Genomic DNA, 11,552 nt, shown 5'->3' with positions numbered 1-11,552 from the left:
TAAAAATACATCATCAAAATCTATTTTTTCTATTTTACATACTGATTTTTACAATATAACATACATCAGTGTATCTATTTTTCTTCATATCATTTAAATATTATATTTTTTAATTTTTTTTATTCATTTCAAATATTTTATCTAACTACCAATGATATCCTCAAATCTTTTAATATTTATAATATCTTTCCATATACAATGTCATATAATTATGTTATATTTTAAATTAATCCAAATTTATAAACTAAACCAAAATATAAATTAATTCAAAAACTAAAAAAATAGATTATATAATGAAAAGAAGAGATTAATTCAGCTTCAGATTATGACTTTGGCACCCCGTAGAAAAGAAAGTGTGGGAATGAGAGAGAGGATCTGAAATGAAAATAATTGACTTTTGAAGAAGAGCAATGCTACACAACCTCTCAAACCTCCACACACCACATTTTTTTAAATTTTTAAATTTTTTAATATTTTTAATATTTTTTTATTTTGAGTTTATTCTTTTTAAACTAATTCAATTCTTCTATTCATTATTCATTAAATATTTGAAAAAAAAGTTAAAAAAGTGTGGTGTGTGGAGGTTATGTTAATAGTAGAAGGTTGTATAGTTTTTTCTTGAAGAAATGAGGAAAATCAAACAGTAGGAGAGAGAAACTATTTTAAAATGTTTACAATGATGAATAATTCTCTCCACATCTAGCATGTTACTGTAGCAGACTGTAAAATGAATGATGAAATATAAGAACTATTAGATGGCACATTTAAGAAAATTTCTTTATATTTTAAATAAAATGTATTATAGAGCAAGTCGTTGGGATTACTTATAGTAAGAAAAATCAGTGCTTTTTATGTTTCTTATTTGTTTGGTGATCAAGGCTCAAAAAATACTGGTTGTTGAATTGACTGGTTGTAATCGGGTGGTGTTGGACAGTAGATGCAAGAGAGGTTTTAATTTAATTTTATATAGATAAATATTTTTTTCTTGGCATATTATTACATCATGAATAATGATAGTTGTGCTGAGGATCTCTATCGACAATGGATTCCAATACTATTTTTTTTTTTATTTAGTAATTAAAAAAATATTTTTTAATAATATTATGATTTTTTTTTTTAAATATTTAAAGATATAAAAAAAATCAAATGACCGTATCGGGAGAATTTGTTGGGCTACACTCTCAATGGGTGCAGCACAACTCTTAAATCACATATATATATATATATATATAGAGAGAGAGAGAGAGAGAGAGAGGACAATGCAAAGGTGCCTACCAAATGTTTCTATTAAATGTGCACACTAGTACAAATGAGTTTTTTTTTTTTTTTTTAATTTTTTTAAGCATTTTTTAAACATTCTTAACAATTAAGAAAAATATAATAAAAAATATAAATTCACTAATAGTCATTTCCTTAACTTTTAAGAAAAAAATAAAAAATAAATATGAATGAACACATTTGGTAGACATATTTCATAATCATATTATCATTTTCAATATATATTCACTGTATTATTGTGATTAGTGTTTTTTTAACAATAAATATTCATGAGGGATCAGAAAAAAGAAAATAAAAATTATCATCAGCTCCTACTCTTCTACTACTCCTATAGTATATATTTGGTTTATTTTTATGTCTAATTTCTTTCCCAATTTTCCTTTTAGATTGAGAATATCAAATATACCGTTTTCTGGCTACCAACGTGATGCACGCCCCATAGCAAATTCAGGGCCATCGATATATGACCTTCAAGCCTAACGTCGGCATGTGCAAATTGTATACGCGCCATAAGATGGACTCTGCTACCTCAGATCGTCCGCAACCTTCGTCGACCCTCTGCTATGCTATCAGCACATAAGCCCCATCCCCATTACAAGCATCACAATATTGTCCATATTTTTTAAGAGAAATTCTTCATCTACAAAGTGATCTTGTAAAAGAATAATTTACAGATTAATGTAGTTTAATATAGTATATAATTTGATTGTAAAGTACGTTTTGTTGTAAAATAAATCTAACGAATTACATTAAATTATGCCAGTTTGTATACTAAATTTTGTATATCTATTTATAAATCTAGAATTCCTCATTTTTCAGATAATGACAAGATAAAACAAAGAAACAGAAACACTGAACTAAATGGATTAGTTGCATCGACCTCCAGAACATCTTCCAATTCAGGGGAGACATCTTCATGCATGACAGAAATCATAGGTGTCCTAAAATGGAAAAAGGGGGATATATACGTATGTTGCCCTTTTCTTTGTGAAAGTGTAGTATCTCATCCAACATATATGGCCAATGAGTAGATTTGGTTATGCTAAAATTTAATAAATGTTGCGCGACATAACCAATGTTATTACTTCTAGCATGCTAACTGATCCATGTAAGTTGAGCAGCATGTTAAAAATTTTAGGAGTATTTTAGTTATAATAAAGTCATACTACGATTGGGTATTATGAAATAGTTCCTACTTTAACATTTTTTATTAAGCAAGTGAAGGTTGTGAGAAAGTTATTTAAGCTCACACGGCCTCGTTTGGAAATACATTTCAGCTCGTCTCATCTCAAGATTTCCCAAGATTTCCTTCTCAATTATCATTCAAACATAAATATTTTTCAATTTAAAATTTCAACTTTTTCATATAAACAAAACACAAAAAACAATTCAACGCTTTCAAATTCTAAAACAAAAATTATATTAAAAAAAATATATTCTAATAATACTTTAACTTTATAATATTCTTAATTAATTTTTTCTCTCTTATTTCTCAAAACTCAATAAAACACCCTAACTCATATCATTTTACCAATATTCACAAATCATTTTACTACTATTAACAGATCTCTCATCTCATCTCTTTCTTCAAATGAGGCCGTACTTGGGGATTAAATATTGAGAAAGTCAAAATTAAAATTGGTGAAGTACTCATATTATTACCACCAAATAATCCAGAAAGATTTTACTAATCCGCCTTTTAATTACCAACATGGTTACATCCTGACAACCATAGCAATCACCTAACAAATATATATGTATATATATATATATATATATATATATATTATCTAAAAGGAGGGGAAGATCCTCCATTATTATTAAAAACCTTCACTTTTGGTGGATAAATACCTTATACAATCTCTTGCTCCAACCGACTTATTCCCAAAACTTGGAAACACTATATACCAATAAAACCCAAAAAAACGTGTACCCTGCAACTAAACCACCTCTGCAAAATCAGATAAAAAAACACCGATTTGATGAAACCATAACTTTAAACCTGTCTTAAGTATGGCAAACCAGATCTGCCCATTCGTAAAATTCCTTTAAGCTTCACTGGAAGGTCTTCAAGTGAGAACCAAGTTTAATTGCAGCCGCTACCACCAAGACGAGCAAGGTAATCAGCTGCAGCGTTGGCTTCCCTAAATACATGCAGAATCTGAATATTAAGGACCAAAATCAAACTCTGTATTTCCTCCCAAAAGTCATCCAAATACCATAAGCTGCACCTACCCGCCCTCAACAAGGTGATAACCAACAACGAGTCCATCTCAACTACCACATTACTAAATCCCAACTCCTTACACTTACGAAGGCCAAGCAATAAAGCCATCAATTCTGCTTTATTGTTAGATCCCATACCAGTACTAGCAGCAAAAACAAATTGCAAAATTCCCTTCTCATTCTGCATTACTCTACCTGCACCCGACTTGTTGGGATATATGTGGAGACTGGTTTTGGAACTGAAAAAGTGTTTGTTGAAAGTTGGCTCGACAATTGGCTCGAGCCAAGTTCGCTCGACATACCGCTCGAGCGAAAGTCAAGTCCGAGAGTTCGCTCGACACTCCGCTCGAGCCAATGTTCATTTGGCTGTTCGCTCGAGTCGCGCTCGACAGTCTGCTCGAGCGAAGTACGCAGTTTTTGCCAAATTAGAATTTCTAGTGCCACTCACTATATATATGTCATATTAGACTTGTGTTGGACGACCATAAGCATATTTTGAGAGAGAACAATTGTCTTGTGAGTGCATATTGTGTGAGAGAGCAAAAAGCCCTAAAGAGTGTGAGTTAAGATTGAGTGATTGTAATCTCCTCTGGTTAATAAGATTTGTGCAGCTCCTGTGGACGTAGGCAATTTTCCAAACCATGTATATTGTGTGTCGTGTTCTTGATTGTATTGCTTTTACTTTATTTTTCATCGTTGATGTGTGTGCTTTGTATAGTATTTCACAACACGACTCTCTTAGGTTCCTTATACTGCTACCATCAACATTCAATTTAAGCCAACCCAAGCACGATTTTTGCAAAGTAACTGCAAGGAATTTCTTCTAATGAGGAGGCCTAACTGGAACCTGCAACATAGTAAGCACATCAATATCCCTTCGATCTAATCTAGAGGCAGCCTTCAACCTAATACCCACCCAACCTATCCAGTGTTTAACAGATCTCCACAAAGAAGCAATGGACTCTCTTCGACCTTCCATACGAGCTGAACAACGCCAACACCAGACCTTTCCATCTCAGACAGTGGTGCATCGACATTCTAGCATCACTACTATAGCAGAGCCAAATATCTATACAATTGTTTTGATATTTACAAACATAAGTAACAAAATGATCAGAGAATTGTTTGTTCCCAAAATTTTCTTGATGCTCAAACAAATGTACTAAACAAAATGATAATATTTAGTACATTTTATGGGAGCAAACAATCTATAAATAACAAAATCAATGGACTATTTTGTACATTTGTTTGGGCATCATTTATTGAGAAGTTATACTGTGAAATAGGTGTCATTTGTTAATTTCTGACCTTATCCCCATCTTTGTTTTCATATATGCATGTTGGGCTCAGTCTAGATGGATGGAAGTATTGTCAGTTTCACTTCTGTTTAGACCTCTTAAGGTTTAAATTATTTATATATCTTTTCATTGTTTTAAAATAAAATCCATGACAAAAACAAGTGGTATATATATGGGGGAGTTCCTCAGTTCCTTAACTCCCTAATCAAAAGGGAATTGCTTTTTCCTTTACAGTTAATTTCAGTTTATATTGAGACTTTGCAATGAAGACATTGTAAGCTAAATGACGATTCTATAATGCGGAATAAACACTTTAAAATAGAATAAAAAAACTTTAAAGCCAGCGAAACAATACCCCCAGCTATTGATGTAACACCCCGTATTTTAATGTATTTTTATTGAATGATTATTTTTATTTTATTCAAAAATTATTCTCTTGTTTTAAAATTATTGAATTTTAATTGGATCATTTTTAGGATTTTTAATTTGGTGAAAATTAATTTTTATGTGCTTTCTTAATATTTATTTAATGTACATTTAAATTTCTTTTCATATTTAATTAATTACTGTGTGATTTAATTATTTCAATTTGACTTTACCATTACGTTTAAATTATTTTATTTAACTCGTGGTTTTGAAATCATTTTCGTTGGATCATTTTCTATGACCCAAGATGTGAGGACTGGACCTTATTTCTTTCCCTCTATTTTTCTATTTCCTCTCTTTCTTCTTTTCTTTTACTCTTTTTCTTTCTTTTTCTTTTCCTTTCCCGCTGCATTTCCCCCCCGTGCGACAGCCCTTCTCTCCTTTCTCTCTCCCCGTGCGTTCAGTCTTTCCACCCAACCCACCGCCGTCGCGCCGCCATGCGCGACACCGCCCAGCCCAACCTCTCCCCCACCGGCCGGCGACCCTTCCCCATAAATCCCAGCCCCTATCTCGCTGCCGTTAGCCACCACGAGCCCACTGAAGCCGCGGCGTTACTTTCGCTCCAGCGCCGCCGTCGCACCATCTCCGGCCACCATCTTCCTACCACTTCATCCCCGACCTCTTGGCAACCCAATGGACCCAACCCCGGCTCCGATCCGTCACTGGTGAAGCACAACCAAGCCCATCTCCGATTTCGGCATTTTTAGCCTAAAACCACCCCTTGCGCCGCCACCCACGGCAAACCGCCACCACCATTGGCTTCACCGACCTCTCTAGGCCCTACCCTATCATTTTTGGGTCTTCGTTTGTTTGTCTCCGTTGAAAAGTGAGTCTTTGAGACCCACGGCTACAGTGTATTTTACACTGTGGTGTTGCTCAGACGCCACCTCTTGCAGCTTCGTGATCCTTCGGAAATTGCTATATTGCACTGTAAGTATTTTTCAAAGAATTCTTGTGAATTTAATGTATTTTTGCACTAACGCATTTCACTGTATTTGTTTGACATGCCGGACTGAGTCCGAGGAGTTCGGAGGTCGGATGGATTTATGATTGGAGTTGTTTGGGTTGGTTTGATTGGATTGGTTATTGGTTATTGAGGAATGCGGATTTGTGTTGGTACATGTGCATATCATTATTTCATGCATGATCATGTTTGTAAAGAAAACTGGATTTTCATGTATTGCATTCATGCTCATGTGTGATTTGGAAAGTTATGATTTTATGTGAGAATATTTTTGGGTGCGTGTGTATCACGACCCCAAGCCGAGATGGGGCATTATCTCGGTGGAGTTCCTCTGGTTACTCGTGAGCGGAATAAACTGAGTAACGTCCCCTGGATTGTCGCCGGGCGACAATGAGATCGGACGAGAGATTCGTGCCGACTTCGTAGGCCTTCTGCTGGTGGGGACTAGAGGATGTCTGGCCATGTACGCTCTGGGCGCGGAACTGGGGATCGCTTGTTGCGTAGTGGGTGCTCGGCCATGAACGCGCTGGGCACGGAACTGGGCATCGCTACGAAGTCAGGACGTGCGGATGGTCCTTAAGGGAGGCCATGGTGCATAGGGTAATGACGGATTAAATGGACTATTTTCTGAGAAAATAGTGTGAGTTGGATTTTGTGTAAATCATTTTCTGGGAAAATGTTTTACGGATTATTTTTGGGTCAAATGAGATTTTGGCGTGTGTTGGAAAATAATCATTTTCGGGGAAAATAATGTTTTGAGGAAAAATGCATATTTCATCATATGCATGCATGTTGGTTGGCTTAAATGTATTTTCTTCCTGAGAATTATTTGGGTTATACTTACCTGCGGTACAATTCTGTGGTAACGCAGATTTTGATGCAGATGAGGAGGAGGGCGAGCCTGAGGAGACGGCTCCGCCCGAGGAGTGGTCTGGGATCACTTGCTTTGTTATTTTATTTTACTCATTTATATTTTGGGACATGTGTTAAACTTTATTTTGGGATGACTGTATAACTGTTTTTTAAACCTCTACTGATATTTAAATTGTATTTTAAATTCTGGTGCTTAGTTGACTATCCGCTGCGTTATTTTATTTGTACACCGTTGCATGTACACACACTGGCACTTCGTTAGGATGTGTGACCGTGTTGTCATCATCCCGGTGTCTCGATTCCCGTATTTCCTTACATGGGGGTCGGGGGCGCCACAGGTGGTATCAGAGCAGTTCGGCTCTGGGTAAAACCACATGTCCTGTAGGTGCAGTATCAGAAAGTTTTAAAATTTTTATTTGAAATTATTTAATTTAAAATATGTGGTTTTTATTGGTTTTATTTAGTTATTGTATATTACTTGTTTGTTTATTTATTTTATTGTTTTATTTTATGGTATGTTATTTTATTATTTTAATTATTTTATTGTGAACTACTTCATTGATTTTATGTATTTTGTCGTATGTTATTTTATTTATGAAATTTCATTTTATTTTGTTTTATTTTGTTCGGAATTGAGAGGTGGGTTAAGGGATGTGCTATGATAGGAAGATGGTACGACTGAGAAGGCCATTGTTAGGCTTGAACATTTGGTGTAGTAGACCTGAACTCTTGGTGATTGGTTTGTTTTAATATTGAGGCTCGAACATCATGGTCCGGGTGAACTCTTTGGATTAGGTACTCAAGTTGCTGCTAAGGAGGGGAATAGTTTTAAATTGCCTAGGATAATTGAGGTTTTATGTTCCGTAGAATTTAGGTAATAAGTCTTTGGGGTAGGAGGTTGTAAGTTCAACGAAATTCAAGGTTAGATTTATGATAAGTTCATCTGAGGTTTGAGGCTTCATAGTTTTTAGGAAATAAGTTATGAGATTTAAGCTGGTAGGTTCAACAAGCAATTGGGGGATTACTTAGATTAGAAGTTTTTGACCTTGCTGACCTTGATAAGCAATTTGATAACATTTGAAGTTTTAGAATTTACAAGTTTTATAAGGTGAATGTTTTAGATTTAAGGTTACTGATCTTCAAGATTTTGGAAAATGATTTTATCTGGGTTAAGGTTTTAGAATTGCAGAGTTGAAGGGCAGAATTAAAATAGGATTGATGAGAGTTGAGTTACTAATGTGAGAATTTTTTTTTAAGAAATAATTTCTTTGGAGACTGAAAGTAATTATCTACTTCGTGTATTTTCTAAGGATTGAGGATGTTGATCTAATTTGAAAGATTATTGCTTTTAGCTCGATGTTTCAGTGATAGATTGAGGATTTAATCCATATCAATTTTAAGGATAATAGATGGTGAGGATGTAGGAAATGATTCTTGTTGATTTTGAGGATATAGGTCTAGTGATGGAAATGGTAATGATGATCACTTGCACAATTGGAGCATTTTTGGTTTTGGCTAAGAGTGCATGAGATTGATGCGTAGTAGTGGTGAGTGTTTATGCATTTCAGAGAGTATAGGTCCTAGTCTCATTTTGGTTTGGAAGAAGTGACTTTGGTAAGTGTTGAAGAGGAGTCGACACTAGTAGTAATTCAAGAGACCTTGGCTTGGAGTTTTTGGTGAGTTGATCGAAGTGTGCAGTTGAAGTGGGTTACTCAATGAATCATGGTTGAGAATAGTTATTGTGATTATCTTCAGGAATTAATTGTGACTTGAGGTCACCTACGAATTTAAATTTTTGAGGCTATACTTTATTTTGGAGATTCACCCAGTTGGTTGAATTAAGGATATTGTTATTTAACTTGAAGAGAGATTGATGGGATGTCATGTATGGTGTATGATAAGATTTTCGAAGTTGAAGCTTAGGCATCAACAGTGGATAATATGATCAAGTATGTGAGCTAATAAGACATTAGGATCATTGGGTGCTTTCCAATGACTTTTGGTGGATTGAAGGTTTGAACAGTATGGCTTGCTTTGAGGTTTATTAGTGACGTACTATTGAAGAAACTAGTTGTGTTAATGCTAGCTTATTGGAGTAGAAATAGGTAGGCGAGTTACCAAGAAGGTTTTGATAATGTTTTGGTATAGTCTAAGGTGGTTCGTAGTGAGTTTAGTCACCGTTAGATTAGATGTTGTTCAGAATGTAGGCGTTGAGCTTTTGGGTTTAGGTTGTCAGGTAGAAGTCTCTAGGCGCTCTTATTGATTCGCCAAGTTGGAATCGAGCCTTTTAAGGTATGTTTCTTATCGTAGATGAGATGGATGTATTTTGGGTTGAAGTTGCTTATTTTCAATTTGGGATGCTGAGGTTGTTTGATATTAGGTTTCTGTCTTTGATCATGGATGTATTTTATGGAATTTGATTTTGATCAAGGCAGCAAGAGTTAATTGAGGAATTTGAGTTATAATTCGTGGTTTTGGAAGAGAGAGTATTTTTTCTATCAAACTGTGATAAGAGTTTGTAGTTAGTAGGAATGGAGCCACCTTGAACTTGATGGTGTTAGTTTTATGAGAACATAAGTTTTATGCATGTGGCGAATATCAGAGTGCGCAGCAGAAGCGTAGTATTTTTGGTTGTAGTCAGGAGTTCAAATTGTGCTGATTTTGAGGACTTAGTGGTGACTGGAATTTTGAGAAAATACTTGTCATTGGAGATTAATCATTTGATTGTGCAATTTGTTATTGATGGTTAATTTTGGAAGTGGCTATTAGGTTACCAAAAAGTAGAATTCAATGGAGGTTTAGAAGTTGTAGCATAGGTGTTAATTGAGGTTGGCACGTAGTATTGTAAGGGCTATTGATCATTGGAATTTTCTGGATGTGGTATTAAGGTTCTCGAGGAAATGAGATTTTGGATAGTACAGTCACCCTGAGAATACTGGTTGTGATGTGCCATTGGGAGACTAATACGAGTATGTTGGATATCGCCATGTTTATTGAGAAATGTGCCACGTGCTGTCAAGTTAAGGCTGAGCATCAAGGTAGACTTCAACCTCTCCCTATTCCAAAGTGGAAGTGGGATGATATTTCTGTGGATGTTGTAGTGGGTTTGCCAAGGAACCATAGTGGAAAGAATTCAATTTGGGTGATTGTTGATCGGTTGACCAAGAGTGCCTATTTCTTGCCTATTAATAATACCGACTCTTTGGGTAAGTTGACTCGGTTATATGTTAAGGAGATAGTGCGTTTGCATGGAGTACCCAAGAGTATCGTGTCAGATCGGGACCCGCGGTTTACGTCCCATTTTTGGAAGAGCTTGCAAGCAGCTTTAGGCACTAAGTTGAAGTTTAGTACTGCATATCACCCTCAAACAGACGGTCAATCAGAGCGTATTATTCAGACTCTGGAGGATATGTTGCGGTCTTGTGTCATGGAATTTCAAGGAAGTTGGGAGAATCATCTGCTGCTTGTCGAGTTCTCTTATAATAACAGTTTTCATTCCTCCATTCAGATGGCCCCGTATGAAGCTTTGTATGGAAGGAAGTGTAGATCACCCTTGTGTTGGGATGAAGTCGGTGAGAGCAAATTGTTTGGGCCTGAGATAATTCAAGAAATGAAGGATCAAGTTCAGTTTATAAGGACTAAAATGCCGGAAGCGCAAAGTCGTCAGAAGAGTTACACAGATACAAGAAGAAGAGACTTATCCTTTGAAGTAGGTGATTGGGTTTATCTCAAAGTCTCTCCTATTAAAGGCGTTAAGCGCTTTGGTAAGAAAGGAAAGCTTAGTCCAAGATATGTTGGCCCTTTTTAGATCGTAGGGAAGGTTTGGCTGGTTGCTTATAGAGTGGCCTTACTGGACTATTTTAGCAGTATGTTCTTAAGTTTGCTCTTAGTTGAATCTTATTCCTGTCTTAGTCTTAATGTTGACCTAGCCAATTTCGAGGACGAAATTTTATTTAAGGGGGATAGGATGTAACATCCCGTATTTTAGTGTATTTTTATTGAAGGATTATTTTTATTTTATTCAAAAATTATTCTCTTGTTTTAAAATTATTGGATTTTAATTGGATCATTTTTAGGATTTTTAATTTGGTGAAAATTAATTTTTATGTGCTTTCTTAATATTTATTTAATGTGCATTTAAATTGCTTTTCATATTTAATTAATTACTGTGTGATTTAATTATTTCAATTTGACTTTACCATTACGTTTAAATTATTTTATTTAACTTGTGGTTTTGAAATAATTTTCGTTGGATCATTTTCTGTGACCCAAAATGTGAGGACTGGACTTCATTTCTTTTCCTCTATTTTTCTCTTTCCTCTCTCTCTTCTTTTCTTTTTCTCTTTTTCTTTCCTTTTTCTTTTCTTTTCTTTTCCCGCTGCATTTCCCCCCTGTGCGACAACCCTTCTCTCCTTTCTCTCTCCCCGTGCGTTCCGTCTTTCCACCCAACCCACCGCCGTCGAGCCGCCGTGCGCGACACCTCCCAG

General features: G+C 35.4%; 1 protein-coding gene across 1 annotated transcript; it reads right to left on the bottom strand.

The window, feature by feature from the left end:
* Positions 1-3,364: 3,364 nt before the first annotated feature.
* LOC108982568 lies at positions 3,365-3,691 on the bottom strand. The gene has a single exon (XM_018953978.1). The coding sequence runs from the start codon at positions 3,689-3,691 to the stop codon at positions 3,365-3,367; it is 327 nt and encodes a 108-aa protein (XP_018809523.1).
* Positions 3,692-11,552: the final 7,861 nt, after the last annotated feature.

This window comes from Juglans regia, chromosome 5 (genome assembly GCF_001411555.2).
Source record: "Juglans regia cultivar Chandler chromosome 5, Walnut 2.0, whole genome shotgun sequence".
NCBI classification, from domain to species: Eukaryota; Viridiplantae; Streptophyta; class Magnoliopsida; order Fagales; family Juglandaceae; genus Juglans; species Juglans regia.
Note: the sequence above shows the minus strand (reverse complement) of the source record. Positions and strands in the feature narration are given on the sequence as shown.

Excerpts from the sequence above, each read along its gene's own strand:
- LOC108982568 (XM_018953978.1), bottom strand. The coding sequence starts at position 3,691 with ATGCAGAATGAGAAGGGAATTTTGCAATTTGTTTTTGCTGCTAGTACT.